General features: G+C 46.9%; 1 protein-coding gene across 10 annotated transcripts in view; it reads left to right on the top strand.

The window, feature by feature from the left end:
* LOC106570261 (receptor-type tyrosine-protein phosphatase U) overlaps positions 1–21,665 on the top strand; it is a 324,730-nt gene that overhangs the window by 214,880 nt on the left and 88,185 nt on the right. For all 10 annotated transcript variants that reach the window (XM_014142386.2, XM_014142381.2, XM_014142385.2 and 7 more), the window contains exons 7-10: positions 8,795–8,973; positions 9,202–9,316; positions 14,794–15,114; positions 16,985–17,094. In XM_014142386.2, coding sequence (XP_013997861.1) covers positions 8,795–8,973; positions 9,202–9,316; positions 14,794–15,114; positions 16,985–17,094 — 725 coding nt within the window. The remainder of the gene's footprint in view (positions 1–8,794; positions 8,974–9,201; positions 9,317–14,793; positions 15,115–16,984; positions 17,095–21,665) is intronic.

The following is a 21,665-nucleotide window of genomic DNA, read 5'->3' as shown; positions in this document are numbered from 1 at the left end:
CAGATTTGCCAGTTATTGCTGTGAGATGTTACCCCACTCTTCCACCAAGGCACCTGCAAGTTCCCGGACATTTCTGGGGGGAATGGCCCTAGCCCTCACCCTCCGATCCAACAGATCCCAGACGTGCTCAATGGGATTGAGATTTGGGCTCTTCGCTGGCCATGGCAGAACACTGACATTCCTGTCTTTCAGGAAATCACCCACAGAACGAGCAGTATGGCTGGTGGCATTGTCATGCTGGAGGGTCATGTCAGGTTTGAGCCTGCATGAAGGGTACCACATGAGGGAGGAGGATGTCTTCCCTGTAACACGCAGCGTTGAGATTGCCTGCAATGACAACAAGCTCAGTCCAATGATGCTGTGACACATCGCCCCAGACCATGATGGACCCTCCACCTCCAAGTCGATCCCGCTCCAGAGTATAGACCTCGGTGTAACGCTCATTCCTTCAATGATAAACGCGAATCCGAACATCACCCTTGGTGAGACAAAACCGCGACTCTTCAGACAAGAGCACTTTTTGCCAGTCCTGTCTGGTCCAGCGACGATGGGTTTGTGCCCATAGGCGACGTTGTTGCCAGTGATGTCTGGTGAGGACCTGCCTTACAACAGGCCTACAAGCCCTCAGTCCAGCCTCTCTCAGCCTATTGCGGACAGTCTGAGCACTGATGGAGGGATTGTGCGTTCCTGGTGTAACTCGGGCAGTACAGGATGTAGTTGCCATCCTGTACCTGTTCCACAGGTGTGATGTTTGGAGGTACTGATCCTGTGCAGGTGTTGTTACACGTGGTCTGCCACGGCGAGGACAATCAACTGTCCGTCCTGTCTCCCTGTAGCGCTGTCTTAGGCGTCTCACAGTACGGACATTACAATTTATTGCCCTGGCCACATCTGCAGTCCTCATGCCTCCTTGCAGCATTCCTAAGGCACGTTCACGCAGATGAGCAGGGACCCTGGCCATATTTCTTTTGGTGTTTTTCAGAGTCAGAGTCAGCATGGGAAACAGTGTTTAAACCCTTTACAATGAAGATATGTGAAGTTATTTAGATTTTTGCGAATCATTTTTGAAAGACAGGGTCCTGAAAAAGGGACGTTTTTTTTTTGCCGAGTTTACATAGGAAATATGTTCTGAACTAACAAAACGTCTCTCATATCTCTCCTGTATATAGGGGAAACACGTGGAAACAATGTATTCTTACATCTATATGTCATTTACTCTGTGTCATTGTGTAAACATTGTTTTTCCCTCTACATGTTGCTGTAATGAGGTGTCCTCGCTTGATGAGGGTCGTGTGTGTTTGTGTGCGTGTGTGTGTGTGTGCGTGCGTGCGTGCGTGCGCGTGCGTGTGTATGTCTCTTTGTCTAACGCTGAAAGGACAGGCAGCTTTACTCACGCAATCACTCATGCAAATAATTCACATTCATTATGGTGAAAATTAAACATTCCCTTCCCTTCAAGTGCCTCTCGGAAATCATAATCTGAAAGTGATTAAAAGATTGTGTGAGTCAACGCTCTAGCCGAGCAAAAATAACACTAGGGAAATTATAAAACAAGAAATGTACGAAACATGAAAAACCCTTGACTTCCCTTTTTTTCTGTGCAAGAGAAGATAATTATTGCTTATTCTATGGCAATTCTGACATTTTATTTTTTTGCGTTCTGTAAAAATTCACAAAGTGATGATGGACTGTACGTGTCTGTATTGTACTGGTTTAATTAGTCTCACTGGTAAACAACCGTACAACTATGGATCATTGTATTTCATTTGTATCTCTGTGTCAGTAACTGCTAGGAGTGGTGGTAGGAGTCAGGCGCAGAGAGCAGAGGTAAGGAAATGTGTGTTTATTCCATAAAACACAAAACGGTCGACGCCAACACAACCGGCGTGAAAAATGCAAAGTGCCCAGAACAACAGGTACACAGCGTGCATATAAAATAACACTTGTCGATCGCCAGCACATCCAATAACAAAAACACACTCTGACGCAAAATAATCCCGCACAAACCTGGGCGGGCTAAACAGGCTTAAATAACCATAAATCAAGAGAACCAAATGAGGAACAGGTGCAAACAATAAGACATACCAAACGAAAAGGAAAAAGGGATCAGCGGCGGCTAGTAGGCCGGTGACGACGACCGCCGAGCGCCGCCCGAGCAGGCAGGGGAGCCACCTTCGGTGGGATTCGTGACAGTACCCCCCTCCTGACGCGCGGCTCCCGCAGCGCGCCGCCACCGGCCTCGAGGGCGACCCGGAGGACGAGGCGCAGGGCGATCCCCATGAAGGCGGTGGAATTCCCTCAGTAGTGGGGGGTCCAAAATGTCCTTCCTAGGTACCCAGCACCTCTCCTCCGCGCCGTACCCCTCCCAGTCGACGAGGTACTGTAGGCCCCCCCCCCCCCCCGAAGTCTGGAGTCCAGAATGGCGCTATCTTATACGCCGGGGACCCCCCAATGTCCAGCGGGGGTGGAGGAATCTCCGGCACCTCACCTTCCTGCATGGGACCAGCCACCACCGGCCTGAGGAGAGACACATGAAACGAGGGGTTAATACGGTAGTAAGATGGAAGTTGTAACCGGTAACACATCTTGTTTATCCTCCTCAGGACTTTAAACGGCCCTACACACTGTGGGCCCAGCTTCCGGCAGGGCAAGCGGAGGGGCAGGTTTCTAGCCGAGAGCCAGACTCGATCCCCTGGTGCAAACACAGGGGTCTCACTGCGGTGCTGGTCAGCGCAGTGAGTGAGACCCCGATCAGAGACCCCGATCCACTCGCCTTAGTGAGTGCGTCTTGGACGGCTCTCCAAGTGTCCTTCGAGCGCTGCACCCAATCCTCCACCACAGGAGCCTCGGTCTGGCTCTGGTGCCATGGAGCCAGGACCGGCTGGTAGCCCAACACGCACTGGAACGGTGACCTGTTGGTCGATGAGTGACGGAGGGAATTTTGGGCTATTTCTGCCCATGGGACGTATCTCGCCCATTCCCTAGGCCAGCCCCGGCAATACGTCCTTAGAAACCTACCCACCTCTTGGTTCACTCTCTCCACCTGCCCATTACTTTCGGGGTGAAAACCCGAGGTCAGGCTGACCGAGACCCCCAAACGTTCCATGAACGCCCTCCAAACTCTGGACATGAACTGGGGACCCCGATCAGAAACAATGTCCTCGGGCACCCCGTAGTGCCGGAAGACATGGGTAAACAGGGCCTCCGCAGTCTGCAGAGCCGTAGGGAGACCGGGCAACGGGATGAGATGGCAGGACTTCGAGAACCGATCCACAACGACCAGGATAGTGGTGTTCCCCTGAGATACGGGAAGGTCAGTGAGGAAGTCCACTGACAAGTGCGACCACGGCCGCTGTGGAACGGGGAGGGGGTGTAATTCCCCTCTAGGCAGGTGTCGAGGAGCCTTGCTCTGAGCGCACACCGAGCAGGAGGAAACATACAACCGCACGTCCTTGCCCAAGGTGGGCCACCAGTACTTTCCCCTCAGGTTCCGCACTGTCCTCTCGATCCCAGGGTGACCCGAAGAGGGGAGATTATGGGCCCATCGAATCAATCGATCACGGAGACCAAGCGGCACGTACTGAACACCTGCCGGACACTGCGATGGTGCAGGTTCCAACCGTAACGCCCGCTCGATCTCCGCGTCCAACTCCCATACCACCGGAGCTACCAAGCACGACGCTGGAATGATGGGAGCCGGATCGATGGCCCTCTCCTCGGTGTCATATAGGCGGGACAGTGCGTCGGCCTTCGTGTTCTGTGAACCTGGCCGATAAGAGATCGTGAACCGGAAACGGGTAAAGAACATGGCCCACCTGGCCTGACGCGGATTCAGTCTCCTAGCTGCCCGGATGTACTCGAGATTACGGTGGTCAGTCCAGATGAGGAAAGGGTGCTTAGCCCCCTCAAGCCAATCTCTCCACACCTTCAGAGCCTTGACCACAGCTAACAACTCCCGGTCCCCCACGTCATAGTTCTGCTCCGCCGGCCCGAGCTTCCTAGAAAAGAAGGCGCACGGGCGGAGTTTGGGTGGCGTGCCCGAGCGCTGTGATAGCACGGCCCCCACCCCAGTCTCGGACGCGTCCACCTCCACTATGAATGCCAAAGAGGGGTCCGGATGAGCCAGCACGGGAGCGTCGGTAAACAGCTCCTTCAGGCGACTGAACGCTCTGTTCGCCCCTCTGCTGACCAGCGCAAGCGCGCCGGACCCCCCTTCAGCAGTGAGGTAATGGGAGCAGCAACTTGACCAAAGCCCCAGATAAACCTCCGATAGTAATTGGCAAACCCTAAAAACCGTTGCACCTCCTTTACCGTGGTCGGAGTCGGCCAATTACGCACGGCTTTAACGCCGTCATCCTCCATCACCACCCCCGAGGTGGAAATGCGGTACCCCAGGAAGGAAACGGCTCGTTTGAAAAACTCACATTTCTCAGCCTTAACGTACAGGTCATTCTCCAGCAGTCGCCCAAGCACCTTGCGCACCAGGGAGACATGCGCGGCGCAGGTGGCGGAATAGATCAGGATGTCATCAACATACACCACCACCCCCTGCCCGTGCAGGTCCCTGAGAATCTCGTCAACAAAGGATTGAAAGATGGCTGGAGCATTCTTTAACCCGTACGGCATGATGAGGTACTCATAGTGGCCCGATGTGGTACTGAATGCGGTTTTCCACTCGTCTCCTCCCCGGATACGCACCAGATTGTATGCGCTCCTGAGGTCCAGTTTCGTGAACAAACGCGCGCCGTGAAATGATTCCACCGCCGTAGCGATGAGAGGTAGCGGGTAACTAAACCCTACTGTGATAGAATTTAGACCTCGATAATCAATGCACGGACGCAGCCCTCCATCCTTTTTCTTCACGAAAAAGAAACTCAAGGAGACGGGTGACATGGAGGGCCGAATGTACCCCTGTCTCAGAGATTCCGTGACATATGTCTCCATAGCCAACGTTTCCTCCTGTGACAATGGGTACACGTGACTCCTGGGAAGTGTAGCGTTTACCTGGAGGTTTATCACGCAATCCCCTCGTCGATGAGGTGGTAATCGGGTCGCCCTCTTTTTACAGAAGGCGATAGCCAAATCGGAATATTCTGAGGGAATGCGCACAGTGGAAACCTGGTCTGGACTCTCCACCGTCGTCGCACCGATGGAATCTCCCTTACACCTGACTGAGCACTCCTCTGACCACCCTCTGAGAGCCCCCTGTCTACACGAAATATTAGGATTGTGATTGGCCAGCCAGGGAATCCCCAGCACCACCGGAAACGCAGGCGAATCAATGAGGAAGAGACTAATCCGTTCCCCATGATCCCCCTGCGTTACCATGTCCAGTGGCACCGTGGCCTCCCTGACCAGTCCTGACCCTAATGGTCGGCTATCTAAGGAATGCACGGGGAAAGGTTGGTCCAACGACACCAGGGGAATCCCTAGCCTTAATGCGAGCCCACGATCCATAAAGTTTCCAGCTGCGCCTGAATCGACTAGCGCCTTATGCTGGAAAGAGGGACAAAACAAGGGGAAAGTTACTAAAACGAACATATGACCAACAGGGAGCTCTGGGTGAGGTTGGTGCTTACTCACCTGAGGTGAACGAGGAGTGCTCCGCCTGCCATCCCGATTCCCAGAGGAGCTCCCCCAGCACCGGTCGGTAGTGTGTCCTCTCCAACCACACTGGGTACAGGAGGAGCCTCCTCCTCCGGTTCCCCTGGACGCGGCCCCCCCTAGCTCCATAGGGATGGGAGCTGGAGGACCTGGAGGTGGAACCAACAGGGCCCGGTCCGGACGCTCGCAAGCAGCCAGCAGGTTGTCGAGACGAATGGACATGTCTATTAGTTCATCCAGTGAGAGGGTAGTGTCCCGACAGGCTAGCTCCCGGCGGACGTCCTCCCGGAGGCTACACCGATAGTGGTCCATCAGGGCCCTGTCGTTCCACCCCGCTCCAGCAGCCAAGGTCCGGAACTCCAGAGCAAAGTCCTGTGCGCTCCTCGTCTCCTGCCGCAGGTGGAACAGCCGTTCACCCGCCGCCCGGCCCTCTGCTGGGTGGTCAAACACGGCCCGGAAACGGCAGGTGAACTCGGGGTAGTGATCCCTTGCCGAGTCTGGGCCATACCACACTGCGTTGGCCCACTCCAGGGCACGTCCCGTTAAGCAGGAGACGAGGACGCTTACGCTCTCCTCTCCCGAGGGAGTCGGACGAACGGTAGCCAGGTACAACTCCAACTGTAGCAGGAACCCCTGGCACCCAGCCGCCGCTCCATCGTACTCCCTGGGGAGAGCCAGGCGCAAGGCTCCGGGTCCGGACGCCGGTGGAGGGGTAGCTGGTGGGGGGGGAGTTTGTGCTGGGGATGCGGTAGGGAGGCCACTCCTCTCCCATCGGTCCATCCTCTCCATCATCTGATCCATCGCTGAGCCGATTCGGTGGAGAATGGTGGTATGATGGAGGACCCGTTCATCCATCAATGGGAGAGGAGGGGAGGCTGCTCCTGCTGACTCCATAGCTGGTGCGGGATTCTGACAGTAACTGCTAGGAGTGGTGGTAGGAGTCAGGCGCAGAGAGCAGAGGTAAGGAAATTTGTGTTTATTCCATAAAACACAAAACGGTCGACGCCAACACAACCGGCGTGAAAAATGCAAAGTGCCCAGAACAACAGGTACACAGCATGCTGTCATGACGTTGGCCTCTTTTGGTACAGGGAGGACAGTTGACCCCCTCCCCTTTGTACCATCCCCCAACCTACCTTCCCCCCAACCCAGGCCCTGTGTGAAAGGGTTGTAAAATTCCAGGAGAGTCTCTGGCCACATGGCCCATAGAGAGACACAGGAAATTCTTCCAACTCACAGAATTGGGGAGCCAAGCGACATTTGTGTTCTGGAGAAGGTATGGAAGATTGGTGAAGAATCCAGCTACGAACTGGTCCGCTTGGTACAATTTTGTGATACTCAGAAGAGACAATATAGCCATATTACCATAAAACTGTTTATATAATAGCCTCAGCTTGAGACTTGCATCATAATGGTTGTATAAAATGTATTAACCTCTCTGGGCGAGGTGGGACGAATTCGTCCCACCTACGTAACAGCCAGTTGAATCCTGTGGCGCGATTTTCAAAACGTTTGAAATGCTATTACTTCAATTTCTCAAACATATGACTATTTTACAGCTATTTAAAGACAAGACTCTCGTTAATCTAACCACACTGTCCGATTTCAAAAAGGCTTTACAACGAAAGCAAAACATTAGATTATGTCAGCAGACTACCCAGCCAGAAATAATCAGACACCCATTTTTCAAGCTAGCATATAATGTCACAAAAACCTGAGCTACATTTCTCCAGACCAGGCCTCCACTCCATGGCCAATAGGTTTTACCATCCAATTCCTCTACTGAAAGTGAACTGTACCACGTGGTTAACTTTTAGACTATTGATACTGACAGAATAAGCGCAAGTCTTTGATATTAATTATTAGTCTGCAGCTAAGTAAATTATATCATCGAACGCGAAGACCAACGAAACATCCATTCTATAACGACATTAATGAATGTCGCTTTGAAAGATCCATTCTAACCGAGAGAGAGAGAGAGAGAGAGAGAGAGAGAGAGAGCTCTCCATCAGAACGACGCTCCAACAAGGATCCCGACGACACACTGAGCGTAAATATGTATTGATTGCAATTGTTCCCGAATGAGTGAGCGTTCAATTGTCAATTGTTAATATTAATGAACTCTGTGTACCTCCTCAGCTGACCGTTTATGACCCATTGTCTAACAGACCAGCCATGCCTGTTAGCCATTAGGGCACATTACTCTACCAATCCTTTGTGACGATAATTACTGTTTGTATGTTTTCTGTTAATTACTTAGTGTAGTAAATAAATGATTTTAAGACAATTGATGTATGGATGATTTTAGTAAAGACTGGGTTCGTGCAGATACAACAATTTACGACGTTTGGAATGAGACTGAACGCGAGGTAAAATACACCATTTAAACCAGAAGATAATCGGCCTATATTATAATATAGGAAAGTTATATTAGGAAAATTATAACTTTGTAATCTGAATATTCTCCTTGGTGCCCCAATCTCCTAGTTAATTACAATTAAACGATTAATCAGTTTAATCGCGTGATAATAATTACAGGGAGTTAATTGATAAACATGTCTTCAGTTTAATGGTACCCCAAAGACACGACAATGCATGTAAAATAACACTTGTCGATCGCCAGCACATCCAATAACAAAAACACACTCTGACGCTAAATAATCCCGCACAAACCTGGGCGGGCTAAACAGGCTTAAATAACCATAAATCAAGAGAACCAAATGAGGAACAGGTGCAAACAATAAGACATACCAAACGAAAAGGAAAAAGGGATCAGCGGCGGCTAGTAGGCCGGTGACGACGACCGCCGAGCGCCGCCCGAGCAGGCAGGGGAGCCACCTTCGGTGGGATTCGTGACACTCTGTTCATTTGACAGCAACCTATGGTGTTTTTATAATGAGCGGGGTTACATAGATTAGGGTTTCTATCATTATATGTCATTGCTGATAGAAACGAGGAGTTGACAAACTGTAGACACAGTAATACTAGTGCATTGTCTCAGTTATCTTGTTAACTGTATATTGTGTTAGATAAAAGGTTCTACTACTGTAAATGACAACATCACACTGTACCATGTGTAAAATAAAAACATTTTTTAACCCTCCACTACACCCTTGCATGCACTCACTCAGTCACTCAAAACTCTTCTGTATAACACTGTACCCGCCCCTCTCCCCTTTCACCCTGGCAGTGCCCCCCACCCCCATCGCTCCACCCCAGCTGCTCCGGGCTGGCCCCACCTACCTGATCATCCAACTCAACACCAACTCCATCGTGGGAGACGGCCCCGTGATCCGTCGCGAGATCGAGTACCGCGCCAGCCAATCACCATGGTCGGAGACACATGGCGTGGGCTCGCTCACTTATAAGGTGTGTGTGTGTGTGTGTGCGAGTGTGTGTGTGTGTGTGTGTGTGTGTGTGTGTGTGCTTGCGTGCAAAATCATTGATTGTTAAGAATTATTACAAGTTCTTATTTAAAAAAAGGTTGTTATTAAATAACTCTCAATTACAAAAACATCAATGTTGATTTTATTTTAAATGCAATTCATGTCTTTGCTAAATAAAAGAAAACATGTTTCTCCTCTACTCTATTGTAAGGTGTGGCATCTGGAGCCGGACACAGAGTACCGTATCAGTGTTTTACTAACCCGGCCAGGGGAGGGAGGCACAGGGGCGCCTGGACCCCCCCTGGTCAGCAGAACCAAGTGTGCAGGTGAGTTAAGGGGGATGAACAGGTCTAAACCCAAACCTAGCTTCTGTTCAGAAGGACAACAACATTCAAACACATACTCTAATGGCCTGCTGTCCACCGGTTGAGAGGATGTGTGTGGATTACAGTGCTCAGTGGCTGATATATATGTAGGTACCTCTTTAGAAGCCAGTGTGTATGCATGTACAGGTACACAACTAAGAATTTGTTCTTAACTGACTTGCCTAGTTAAATAAAGGTTAAATAAAAAAAAATATATTTTTTTAATTATACAGTAGAATGAACAACCTGCAGCCTACTCTCTGACACTTACATGTGCTAAACTCCCCCTCACACACACACACACACACACACACACACACACACACACACACACACACACACACACACACACACACACACACACACACACACACACTTATCTGCACTTACCCTCCCCAGCACTCAGTGCTTATCTTTATGAAACAGCTCTCTGTAGATGTGTCAAGTGGACCGGCATGACGCCTTGTCATCTATCATAGTCTCTGATCCCTCCTGTCATGAGGCTCCAGTCGCCCACCTCCTGTCTGCTCCCCATGCCCAGATGTGAGCCTCGCTATCTGGGAAGAGAGCGCAAAGAGCAGTGACACTACATGCTCTAGATCAGGGGTGTCAAACTCATTTTACCCCGGGGGCCACATTCAGTCTTCAACGAGGTCCGGAGGGCCGCACTGGATATTGGTTATATTTCTTTGCTGTCAAAATTTTACCAAAATAGTCCTCTATCCATTGTTTTGGGAATTTTCAATGTGATTATTAGCAAGCTGAACAGTCAAGAAACTGTATGAATGTAATACATTTTAAAGTATATTTTAAAGCATATTGAGTTCGTTGTCTAATATACAGTACCAATCAAATATTTGGACACACCTACTCATTCAAGGGTTTTTCTTTATTTATACTATTTTCTACATTGAATGATGTGAAGACATCAAAACTATGAAATAACACATATGGAATCATGTAGTAACCAAAAAAGTGCTAAACAAATCAAAATATATTTTAGATTTTAGATTCTTCAAAGTAGCCACCCTATGCCTTGATGACAGCTTTGCACACTCTTGGCATTGTCTCTACCAGCTTCATGAGGTAGTCACCTGGAATGCTTTTCCAACAGTCTTGAAGGAGTTCCCATATACTGTATGCTGAACACTTGTTGGCTGCTTTTCCTTCACTCTGCGGTCCAACTGCACTTGAAGAAACTTTCAAAGTTCTTGAAATTTTCCGCATTGACTGACCTTCATGTCTTAAAGTAATAATGGACTGTCGTTTCTCTTTGCTTATTTGAGCTGTTCTTGCCATAATATGGACTTGGTATTTTATCAAATAGGGCTATCTTCTGTATATCAACCCTACCTTGTCACATCACACTGAGATTTTGGTTCCAACCGCTGTTGCTTTGTGAGACGCAGAGTAGCTGAATGGATGATTTCCACATGTGTGCTTCCCACCGTAAAGCATGGAGGAGGAGGCTTGATGGTGTGATGGTGTGGAGGTGCTTTGCTGGTGACACTGTAAGTGATTTATTTAGAATTCAAGGCACACTTAACCTGCATGGCTACCACAGCATTCTGCAGTGATACGCCATCCCATCTGGTTTGTTCTTCGTGGGACTATCATTTGTTTTTCAATAGGACAATGACCCAAGACACACCTCCAGGCTGCGTAAGGACAATTTGATCAAGAAGGAGAGTGATGGAGTGCTACATCAGATGGCCTGGCCTCCATAATCACCTGACCTCAACCCAATTGAGATGAGTTGGACCGCAGAGTGAAGAAAAAGCAGCCATCAAGTGCTCAGCATATGTGGGAACTCCTTAAAGACTGTTGGAAAAGCATTCCTCATAAAGCTTGTTGAGACAGTGCCAAGAGTGTGCAAAGCTGTCATCAAGGCAAAGGGTGGCTACTTTGAAGAATCTCAAATATGAAATGTATTTGGATTTGTTTAACACTTTTTTGGTTACCACATGATTTCATATGTGTTAGTTCATAGTTGTGATGTCTTTACTATTATTTTACAATGTAGAAAATAGTAAAAATTAAGACAAACCCTTGAATGAGTAGGTGTGTCCAAACATTTGACTGGTATTGTAAATATATACAGTGCAATCGGAAACTATTCAGACCCCTTGACTTTTTCCACATTTTGTTACGTTACAGCCTTATTCTAAAATGATTAAATAAAACATTTTCCTCATCAATCTACACACAATACCCCATAATGCCAAAGCGAAAACAGGTTTTTAGAAATGTTTGCAAATGAATAAAAAAATCCAAAACAGAAATACCTTATTTACATAAGTATTTGGAGTCTTTGCTATGAGGCTTGAAATTTAGCTCAGGTCCATCCTGTTTCCATTGATAATTCTTGAGATGTTTCTACAACTTGGAGGCCACCTGTGGTAAATTCAATTGATTGGATATGATTTAGAAAGGCACACACCTGTCTATATAGGGGTAGAAGGGCCTTGGTCAGTGTGGTGACCAAGACCCCGATGGTCACTCAGACAGCACCAGAGTTCCTGGAACCTTCCAGGCCTTTATGGTAGAGTGGCCAGATTGAAGCCACTATTCAGTAAAAGGCACACGACAGCCCACTTGGAGTTTGCCAAAAGGCACCTAAGGGAATCTCAGACCATGAGAAACAAGATTCTCTGGTCTGATGAAACCAAGATTTAACTCTTTGGACTGAATGCCATGCATCACATCTGGAGGAAACCTGGCACCATCCCTACAGTGAAGCATTTTGGTGGCAGCGTCATGCTGTGGGGATGTTTTTCAGTGACAGGGACTGGGAGAAGAGTCAGGATCGAGGGAAAGATGAACCTTGATGAAAACCTTCCCCAGAGTGCTTAGGACCACAGACTGGGGCGAAAGTTCACCTTCCAACAGGACAACAACCCTAAGCACACAGCCAAGACAACGCAGGAGTGGCTTTGGGACAAGTCTCTGAATGTCCTTGAGTGGCACAGCCAGAGCCTGGATTTGAACCCCATCGAACAACTCCGGACAGACCTGGAAATAGCTGTGCAGCGACGCTCCCCGTCCAACCTTGAGAATATCTGCGTAGAAGAATGGGAGAAACTCCCCAAATACAGGTGTGTCAAGCTTGTAGCGTCATTCCCCAGAAGACTCAATGCTGTAATCACTGCCGAAGGTTCTTCAACAAAGTACTGAGTAAAGGGTCTGAATACTTATGTAACTGTTATATTTCAGTTAAAAAATGTATATACATTTGCAAAAATTCTCCCCAAAACTGTTTTTGCTTTGTTATTATGGGGTATTGTGAGTATATTGAGTTTTTTTTAAATTATTATTAATTTTAGAATAAGGCTGTAAAAGTAACAAAATGTGAAAGGGTCTGAATACTTTCCAAATGCACTGTGTAGATATATAAAATAAAATAAATATAGAGTAAAATATATATAACTACCCGCGGGCTGGATTGGACACTCATGCTCTAGATCAAGCTGTCTCATATCCCCTCTTCCTGTCCAGCACAGAACGTTTTGGGCTAGAAACAGGAAACGACATCAGCCCTTGCCTGAAGAACATGTTCATCCAATTACCTTCAGTTAATCTGGTGCTTTTTTTAGAATATGTTTCAATACACCTACGTCCCCAGAAAGAAGGCTTTTGATGAATCCTTCTCAAGTTTTAAATGATGTAGAATAGCAATCGGGGTATGAAATAATTTCACTATTCGAATAGTATCATGAATTTTTGACGGATATTCGAAATACATGTGCTTTTTAAAGTTACGTTTTTAACCTGAGCAATGCTGTGCGAGGGAGAGGCTGAGGCTCTATTGCTACAGCTGTGGAGGTTCCGTGCCGGTGAAATGGGAGCGAGTAGATGGAGGCAGAGAGAGAGATGCTACTCGGCTACAGCCAAGACTACCTAACTTGTAGCAGCCACGTTATTAATCATCCCATATAACAGTGCCTGTCTTGACTGGAGTAGCCTAGATAAGCTAGCTAGCTAGCAAAAATGAATACTCACACTAGTATTTGAATACTAACGTCTGATATTCTAATAAATTATTCTCAGTGTGTATTTCAGACATGTCACCAGTTTACCTCACTCATTGCAGGAGAACAAAGAAGAGTACAACATCTCTGGCTGCAATCTTTGGTCTTTTGGGGAGGCACATTGGGCAAATTGGAAACAGGCTGATTTTTTTTCCTGACATGACATGACTAGACCGTTCCCTCCCTCCATCTCTCCCCCCTGGGGGCATAGATGTGTATCACCCAGCTTCTTCCTACAAACGTCAGAGGCTTTAACCTCTCTTAACCCATGACAGTGACTCAATGATGGGTCCAACTGGCACTGCCAGACCTCTCCTCCATCCATCCCTCCCTCCTTCCTCTCCCTCCTGACGCTGTGATTGTATCTGTAACACCGTGTGACCTGTAGGTCGGAGTAGAGCGAGGCTGATTGTGTTCATAACAACAGTTGACCCCTGGTGAGAAGATGTCCTCTTTGTTAGTTCACTGACATGGTTTATGACGAGAGGGAAAAGGAGGAAGATGGAAGGAGAGAGGAGATGAGCTGGAGCCAGCAGAGCCCAGAAGGGGGCTGACAACCAGTCTGACATACCCCTCCACGCCATCCACCCCTCCGTCCACCCTCCTCTCTCTCCCGCCCCTGGCTTGTCCCTTTGATTAGTCTCATCAACCTGAGTCTGTGGGCCTGGATGTCTGTAGGCTGCCGTGGTGTTTGTGTGGGCTGCGAGGGGGTGTGCTGCTGGACAGACAAACAGACAGAGACGGCGAGGGCAGCCTGGGTGGGTGGTAGTGTGATTAATCTAATAATGAGCCATGATTTCATAGAGCAGCCTTCCTAATGGGGTTCTCATCTTCATCCCACATGGCATATAGTGCTCTTCTTTTGACCAGGTCCCAGTAGTGCACTATTGGAGGGAATAGGTTCTACCTTAGCAGCATCTGTGACTGCAGTCTGGCAGATATGGTCCTGTTGGACATCATCATGACAGGGACACAGGGAACCGTCACCCCAGTCTCACACATGGCATCAGTAATTAGCAAGTTCCATATCCCATCATCTCAGCTAATAGGGCATCGCCTTTGGATCTGGAGCTGAGCAGCCTGTGCTCTGTAAGAATTAAAGGATGCGTGAGATTATATTAATAATGTGTTATTGTTGTACATCGCTCCCTTCTCCTCCCTTCTTCCCAGTCTCTCCAGGGTGTTTTTAATCTTTATCCAGTTTCCTGTGGTGAGTTTAGAAAGTAATCATCTAACCAACCGTCTGTCTATTTCTCCTTATCTTTCTATTTTTCTTCATCACTCCATCTCACACTGTCTTTCTTTCTTTCTCTGTCTCTCTTTCTTTCTCTCCCTCTGGCTCGCTCTCCCACCCACCCCTCTTCCCTTCCATCTCCCCCTCCCTCTCTCCTCCCTCCATCTCTCCATCAGAGCCTATGCGTGCATTGCGAGGCCTCACAGCGACAGAGATTCAGCCTCGTCAACTAACCTTACAGTGGGAACCTATGGGCTACAACCTGACACGCTGCCATACCTACTCTGTCTCTCTCTGCTACCGCTACTCCACGCCTGCAGGGGGCAGCGCAGGGAACAACGCCACAGTGAGGGAGTGTCTCTCTGTGGAGAGGAACCAATCACACTTCACCCTGAGGGACCTGCCCCCATTCCGATCCGTCCACGTCCGGCTGGCGCTGGAAAACCCAGAAGGCAAGAAGGAGAGCAGAGAGGTCACCTTTCAAACTGAGGAGGACAGTAAGTGGACTCTATTACCCAACATGCATTGTAAAGTTATAGTCTAGGTCAAGAAGATGAGCAGAGAGGTCACCTTCCAGACCGAGGAGGACAGTGAGTGGACTTTATTACCTAGAATGCATTGTAATTGATATGAAACCCAGAGTGTTGGACCCAGTAGTGGTCAATGCAGTGACTAACCTACATAACAATGTATTGAGTAGTGGAATCAGATCCAATTTAAGTGGCAGGACCCAATTCATTGATTGGCATTTTTACAGTGGTTTGATAGATATAAAAATATTGTTATTACTTTCTATATAATCAAGGTTGTACAACCGACTATACTTTCCTCACTGAGTAGCTTGAAGTAGGCATATAAGTATTGTATTATTGTGTGCTGGGTACACTATGATTGTGTGCTGGGTACACTAAGTTATCCTGCCTCCAGTGACTAAATACAGTAAGAGGGCGAAAAAACACATATTGACTTGCAAAATAAGCAGGATCAGCATAACTAAATGGAAGATAAGCCTTTTAAATGAAAGCAGATTAAAAATTAATCAGTCAGTCAGAGTCATGGCCACCAGCGAAATGGTGAAATTATTTTGCTTGTTTTTTATCCTAACACGTTCCTGTATACAACAGTGGATTAAGCACATTTTAATATACATTTCCCCTAGATGGATTGAAGATGTAGGTCAGAGAAAATGTACTATGCAATGAAACATTGCTCACAGCAGTTCTTGACCCATGAGAGAGAGGAGAGAAAGAGAGAGAGACAATGAAACATTGCTCACAGCAGTTCTTCACCCATGAGAGAGGAGAGAAAGAGAGAAAGACAGAGAGACGGAGAGAAAGAGAGAGCGAGCAAGGTTACAGTACAATATATTTTATGAGTATGAAATTGGCTGCGTTTGGAAACCTCCAAATTGCAAGGTCCTCCCATGAGTTTGAGGACAATGCGCTCCTGCAATATAATGTAATATATTTCATAGTCATTTGAACAGCAGCACTTGGAGAGAGAGGGAGGGAGAGGGGGAGAGAGAGAGAGAGACTCTCCACTATCTTCACCTTCCAGAGCTCTCTTTGGGCAAGAGAAAATAATGAAAAAGACTACAGGGAGATCTAATAAAATTACATCTGTTTTTTTGGCACAAACCCACACGTACGGATGCACAGATTCAACCCAGAGTTCATGAGTCCCAGACAACCACAAGCCATTATTCATCTCTAGGGCTTGTTGAACTTTCCCAACTCTGTCCCTGAACCTATCAACTGTGTCTTCAACATATGCACGGCCTCGTGAATAATACCCTGATAATAATGCCCTGATTTTACAGGCCTCTATTAGATCCATTGACTGCTAGTCCCTAATCCCCATGTTAAAACAAGAGTCCCTGTCTCAGACAAAGTCTCAGACTCAGTTGGGTTTCTTGTTTGGATGCCCATTTCCCTGCTTGGCCCTGCCATTACACTGCGGCCATTGTGTTCCTCTCAGGTCTGTTGTAGAGAGAGAGAGAGAGAGAGAGAGAGAGAGAGAGGACAGAGCAGGTTTAACTGTCAGCCACAAGGCAGTGCTCTAGACTTTACCCATCTGAGCCACAGCCTTAGAGCCAGACAGACAGCAAGACAGTCAGCGGAGCTTGTTAGTTGAAGAAACCTGCATGAACTGTAGCAGCGACATCTTTCAATCAGACTCAGATGTACACACAAACACACATGCAATCTTCCACGCAGGCACACACTCCCCAAATCTTCTGGTCCTCAATTCGATTTGCCTGTCTTTAGGGTTGGAAACCAGATATCCGTAATCACTTCCTTCCCATAGGGCCCCCTATGCAATAAACTGCGAGTTCTCAGAATGTTTATGTTGTGTTTTCTCTTCCAGTTCCTGGTGGCGTTGCCCCAGAGTCACTGACCTTCACCCCATTGGACGATATGATCTTTCTGAAGTGGGAGGAGCCTGTGGAGCCCAATGGGGTCATCACACAGTATGAGGTATGGAACATGCCTTCAACTTTCCGTCTGTCTACCTTTTTGCGATCACATATCTATCTCAGACTCAATCTTGATCTCTATCTTTCTTTTTCTCCCCTATTCATATTTTTGTCTTTATTTTACTGATATTTATCTCTATCACTAATTTCCTTCAACTTGACACAGATCACTGTGTTGTTGTGTTTTTGTTATAATTTTAGTAAATTTTTTGGTCCAAAAATACTCAAATCACTAGGAATTCAGCTAAAAATGTATTTAATTAAGGAAATCTGTTCGAGTATTTCCATGAATAAAAAAAGAGATGTGATCATGTCTCAATGTAATCAATGTATTAAATGATAGTTATTTTGAAATACAGTCTTTTTTTGCACTTAGTTGTGGTCAATTTGCAGTGTACAAATGATTATAAATAATGTTCCGGCCCCCCGACCATCCTCTTCAACAATAATCAGAATCTGAATCGAGTTGCCTACCCGTGCAATACAGTTTATATCTGCCCTGGTCATTAATAGGGAATGTATTTCCCCCCCGTCCCCCCCGTCCCCACGCCCCCCGTCCCCAGTTCAGGCCTCCGTATATGTTCCTATGCTAATGAGACGAGCTGAGCCTCTGACTGCAGCCCTGCAATTATATATAGACAAGCAGTATAATTACTTATTTCTCTAAGAGACACTTTCACATGGGGGGGCAACTTTAAATGCTTCTAATTATAATACATTTTTGTGTATATATATCCCTGGTCACCTCCGACACAGGCCTCTGTAGCCAACTCTTAGAGCTTACAGGCAGGCTGCGGTGACACAGCTGAATGAAGGAAAGGTGTCCACACAGAGACAGGTCTGGGCCTGAGGAGTCTGCTCTGACAGAGAGAGAGAGTATGTTGAAAAGGAAGAGACATGTAAATAGTGAGATGGAGAGAGACTGATAGAATGAGGCTGGGGTAGACTTGATGACTTGTTCCTTGTTTTGTCCTGAGTGATGGGACTGACTCTGTGTAAGCAAAAATCTAATGAAATCAAATCAAATTTTATTGGTCACATACATATGGTTAGCAGATGTTAATGTGAGTGTAGCGAAATGCTTGTGCTTCTAGTTCCGACCGTGCAGTATTATCTAACAAGTAATCTAATAATTTCACAACATACACACAAGTGTAAAGGAATAAATAAGAATATGTACATATAAATATATGGATGAGCGATGGCCGTGTTGCATACGCAATATGCAGTAAATGGTATATAGTACAGAATATACATATGAGATGAGTAATGTAGGGTATGTAAACATTATATAAAGTGGCATTGTTTAAAGTGACTAGTGATACATTTATTACATCCAATTTTTTATTATTAAAGTGGCTAGAGATTTGAGTCAGTATGTTGGCAGCAGCAACTCAATGTTAGTGATGGCTGTTTAACAGTCTGAGGGCCTTGAGGTAGAAGCTGTTTTTCAGTCTCTCGGTCCCAGCTTTGATGCACCTGTACTGACCTCGCCTTCTGGATGATAACGGGGTGAACAGGCAGTGGCTCGGGTGGTTTTTGTCCTTGATGATCTTTTTGGCTTTCCTTTCGACATTGGGTGGTGTAGGTATCCTGGAGGGAAGTTAATTTGCCCCCCGGTGATGTGCTGTGCAGACCTCACCAGCCCCTGGAGAGCCTTACGGTTGTGGGCGGAGCAGTTGCCGTATCAGGCGGTGATACAGCCCGACAGGATGTTGTCGATTGTGCATCTGTAAAAGTTTGTGAGTGTTTTCGGTGACAAGCCAACTTTCTTCCCTTCTTCACCACGCTGTCTGTGTGGGTGGACCATTTCAGTTTGTCCATGATGTGTACGCCGAGGAACTTAAAACGTTCCACCTTCTCCACTGCCGTCCCGTCGATGTGGATAGGGGGGTGCTCCCTCTGCTGTTTCCTGAAGTCCACGATCTTCTCCTTTGTTTTGTTGACGTTGAGTGTGAGGTTATTTTCCTGACACCACACTCCGAGGGCCCTTACCTCCTCTATGTAGGCCGTCTCGTCGTTGTTGGTAATCAAGCCTACCACTGCAGTGTCATCTGCAAACTTGATGATTGAGTTGGAGGCGTGCATGGCCACGCAGTCATGGATGAACAGGGAGTACAGGAGAGGGCTGAGAACACACCCTTGTGAGGCCCCAGTTTTGAGGATCAGCGGGGTGGAGATGATGTTTCCTACCCTCACCTCCTGGGGGCGGCCCGTCAGAAGGTCCAGGACCCAGTTGCACAGGGCGTGGTCGAGACCCAGGGTCTCAAGCTTAATGACGAGTTTGGAGGGTACTATGGTGTTAAATGCTGAGCTGTAATTGATGAACAGCATTCTTACATAGGTATTCCTCTTGTCCAGATGGGTTTGGGCAGTGTACAGTGTGATTGCGATTGGTCGTCTGTGGACCTATTGGGGCGGTAAGCAAATTGGAGTGGGTCTAGGGGGTCAGGTAGGGTGGAGATGATATGATCCTTGACTAGTCTCTCAAAGCACTCCATGATGACGGAAGTGAGTACTACAGGGCGGTAGTTGTTTAGCTCAGTTACCTTAGCTTTCTTGGGAACAGGAACAATGGGGGCCCTCTTGAAGCATGTGGGAACAGCAGACTGGGATAGGGATTGATTGAATATATCCGTAAACACACCAGCCAGCTGGTCTGCGCATGCTCTGAGGACAAGGCTAGTGATGCGAGGGTTAACACGTTTAAATGTTTTACTCATGTTGGCTGCGGTGAAGGAGAGCCCACAGGTTTTGGTAGCGGGCCGTGTCAGTGGCACTGTATTGTCCTCAAAGAGAGTAAAGAAGTTGTTTAGTTTGTCTTGGAGCAAGACGTCGGTGTCCGCGACGGGGCTGGTTTTCTTTTTGTAATCCATGATTGTCTGTAGACCCTGCCACATACGTCTCGTGTCTGAGCCATTGAATTGCGACTCTACTTTGTCTCTATACTGTCGCTTAGCTTGTTTGATTGCCTTGCGGAGGGAATAGCTACACTGTTTGTATTCTGTCATGTTTCCGGTCACCTTGCCATGATTAAAAGCAGTGGTTCGCGCTCTCAGTTTTGCGTGAATGCTGCCATTAATCCACGGTTTCTGGTTGGGGAAGGTTTTAACCTCTTACATCTAGATGTTCCGCTAGCGGAACACCTGCTCCAATATCCAATGATGGGCATGGCGCGAAATACAAATTCCTCTAAAATCCGAAAACTTCAATTTTTCAAACATATGACTATTTTACAGCATTTTAAAGACAAGACTCTCGTTAATCTAACCACACTGTCCGATTTCAAAAAGGCTTTACAGCGAAAGCAAAACATTAGATTATGTCAGCAGAGTACCCAGCCAGAAATAATCAGACTACCCATTTTTCAAGCTAGCATATAATGTCACAAAAAACAAAACCACAGCTAAATGCAGCACTAACTTTTGATGATCTTCATCAGATGACAACCCTAGGACATTATGTTATACAATGCATGCATGTTTTGTTCAATCAAGTTCATATTTATATCAAAAACCAGCTTTTGACATTAGCATGTGACGTTCAGAACTAGCATACCCCCCGCAAACTTCCGGGGAATTGACTAACAATTTACTAAATTACTCACGATAAACGTTCACAAAAAACATAACAATTATTTTAAGAATTATAGATACAGAACTCCTTTGTGCAATCGAGGTGTCCGATTTTAAAATAGCTTTTCGGTGAAAGCACATTTTGCAATATTCTCAGTAGATAGCCCAGCCATCACGGCTAGCCATTTAGACACCCACCAAGTTTAGCCCTGACCAAAGTCAGATTTACTATTACAAAAGTTTGATTACCTTTGTTGTCTTCGTCAGAATGCACTCCCAGGACTGCTACTTCAATAACAAATGTTGGTTTGGTCCAAAATAATCCATCGTTATATCCAAATAGCGGCGTTTTGTTCGTGCGTTCCAGACACTATCCGAAATGGTAAATCAGGGTTACGAGCATGGCGCAATTCGTGACAAAAAAATTCTAAATATTCCATTAACGTACTTCGAAGCATGTCAACCGCTGTTTAAAATCAATTTTTATGCCATTTTTCTCGTAAAAAAAAGCGATAATATTCCGACCGGGAATCTCCGTTTAGGTAAACAGAGGAAAGAAAACAAAGCATTCGGTCGACGCGGGCACGCGCCTGAGTCTCACAGTACTGTAACCAGCCACTACCCAAACGCGCTACTTTTTTTCAGCCAGAGCCTGCTAAGCCACGATTCAGCTTTTGCCGCCTTCTGAGAGCCTATGGCAGCCGTAGGAAGTCTCACGTAACAGCAGAGATCCTTTGTAATGGATAGAGATGGCAAAGAAGGCCAAGAAATGGTCAGACAGGGTACTTCCTGTACAGAATCTTTTCAGGTTTTGACCTGCCATTTGAGTTCTGTTATACTCACAGACACCATTCAAACAGTTTTAGAAACTTTGGAGTGTTTTCTATCCAAAGCCAATAATTATATGCATATTCTAGTTACTGGGCAGGAGTAGTAACCAGATTAAATCGGGTACATTTTTTATCCAGCCGTGTCAATACTGCCCCCTAGCCCTAAC

Source organism: Salmo salar, chromosome ssa14 (genome assembly GCF_905237065.1).
Source record: "Salmo salar chromosome ssa14, Ssal_v3.1, whole genome shotgun sequence".
Taxonomy (NCBI): Eukaryota; Metazoa; Chordata; class Actinopteri; order Salmoniformes; family Salmonidae; genus Salmo; species Salmo salar.
This window is presented reverse-complemented; position numbering and strand designations above follow the sequence as displayed.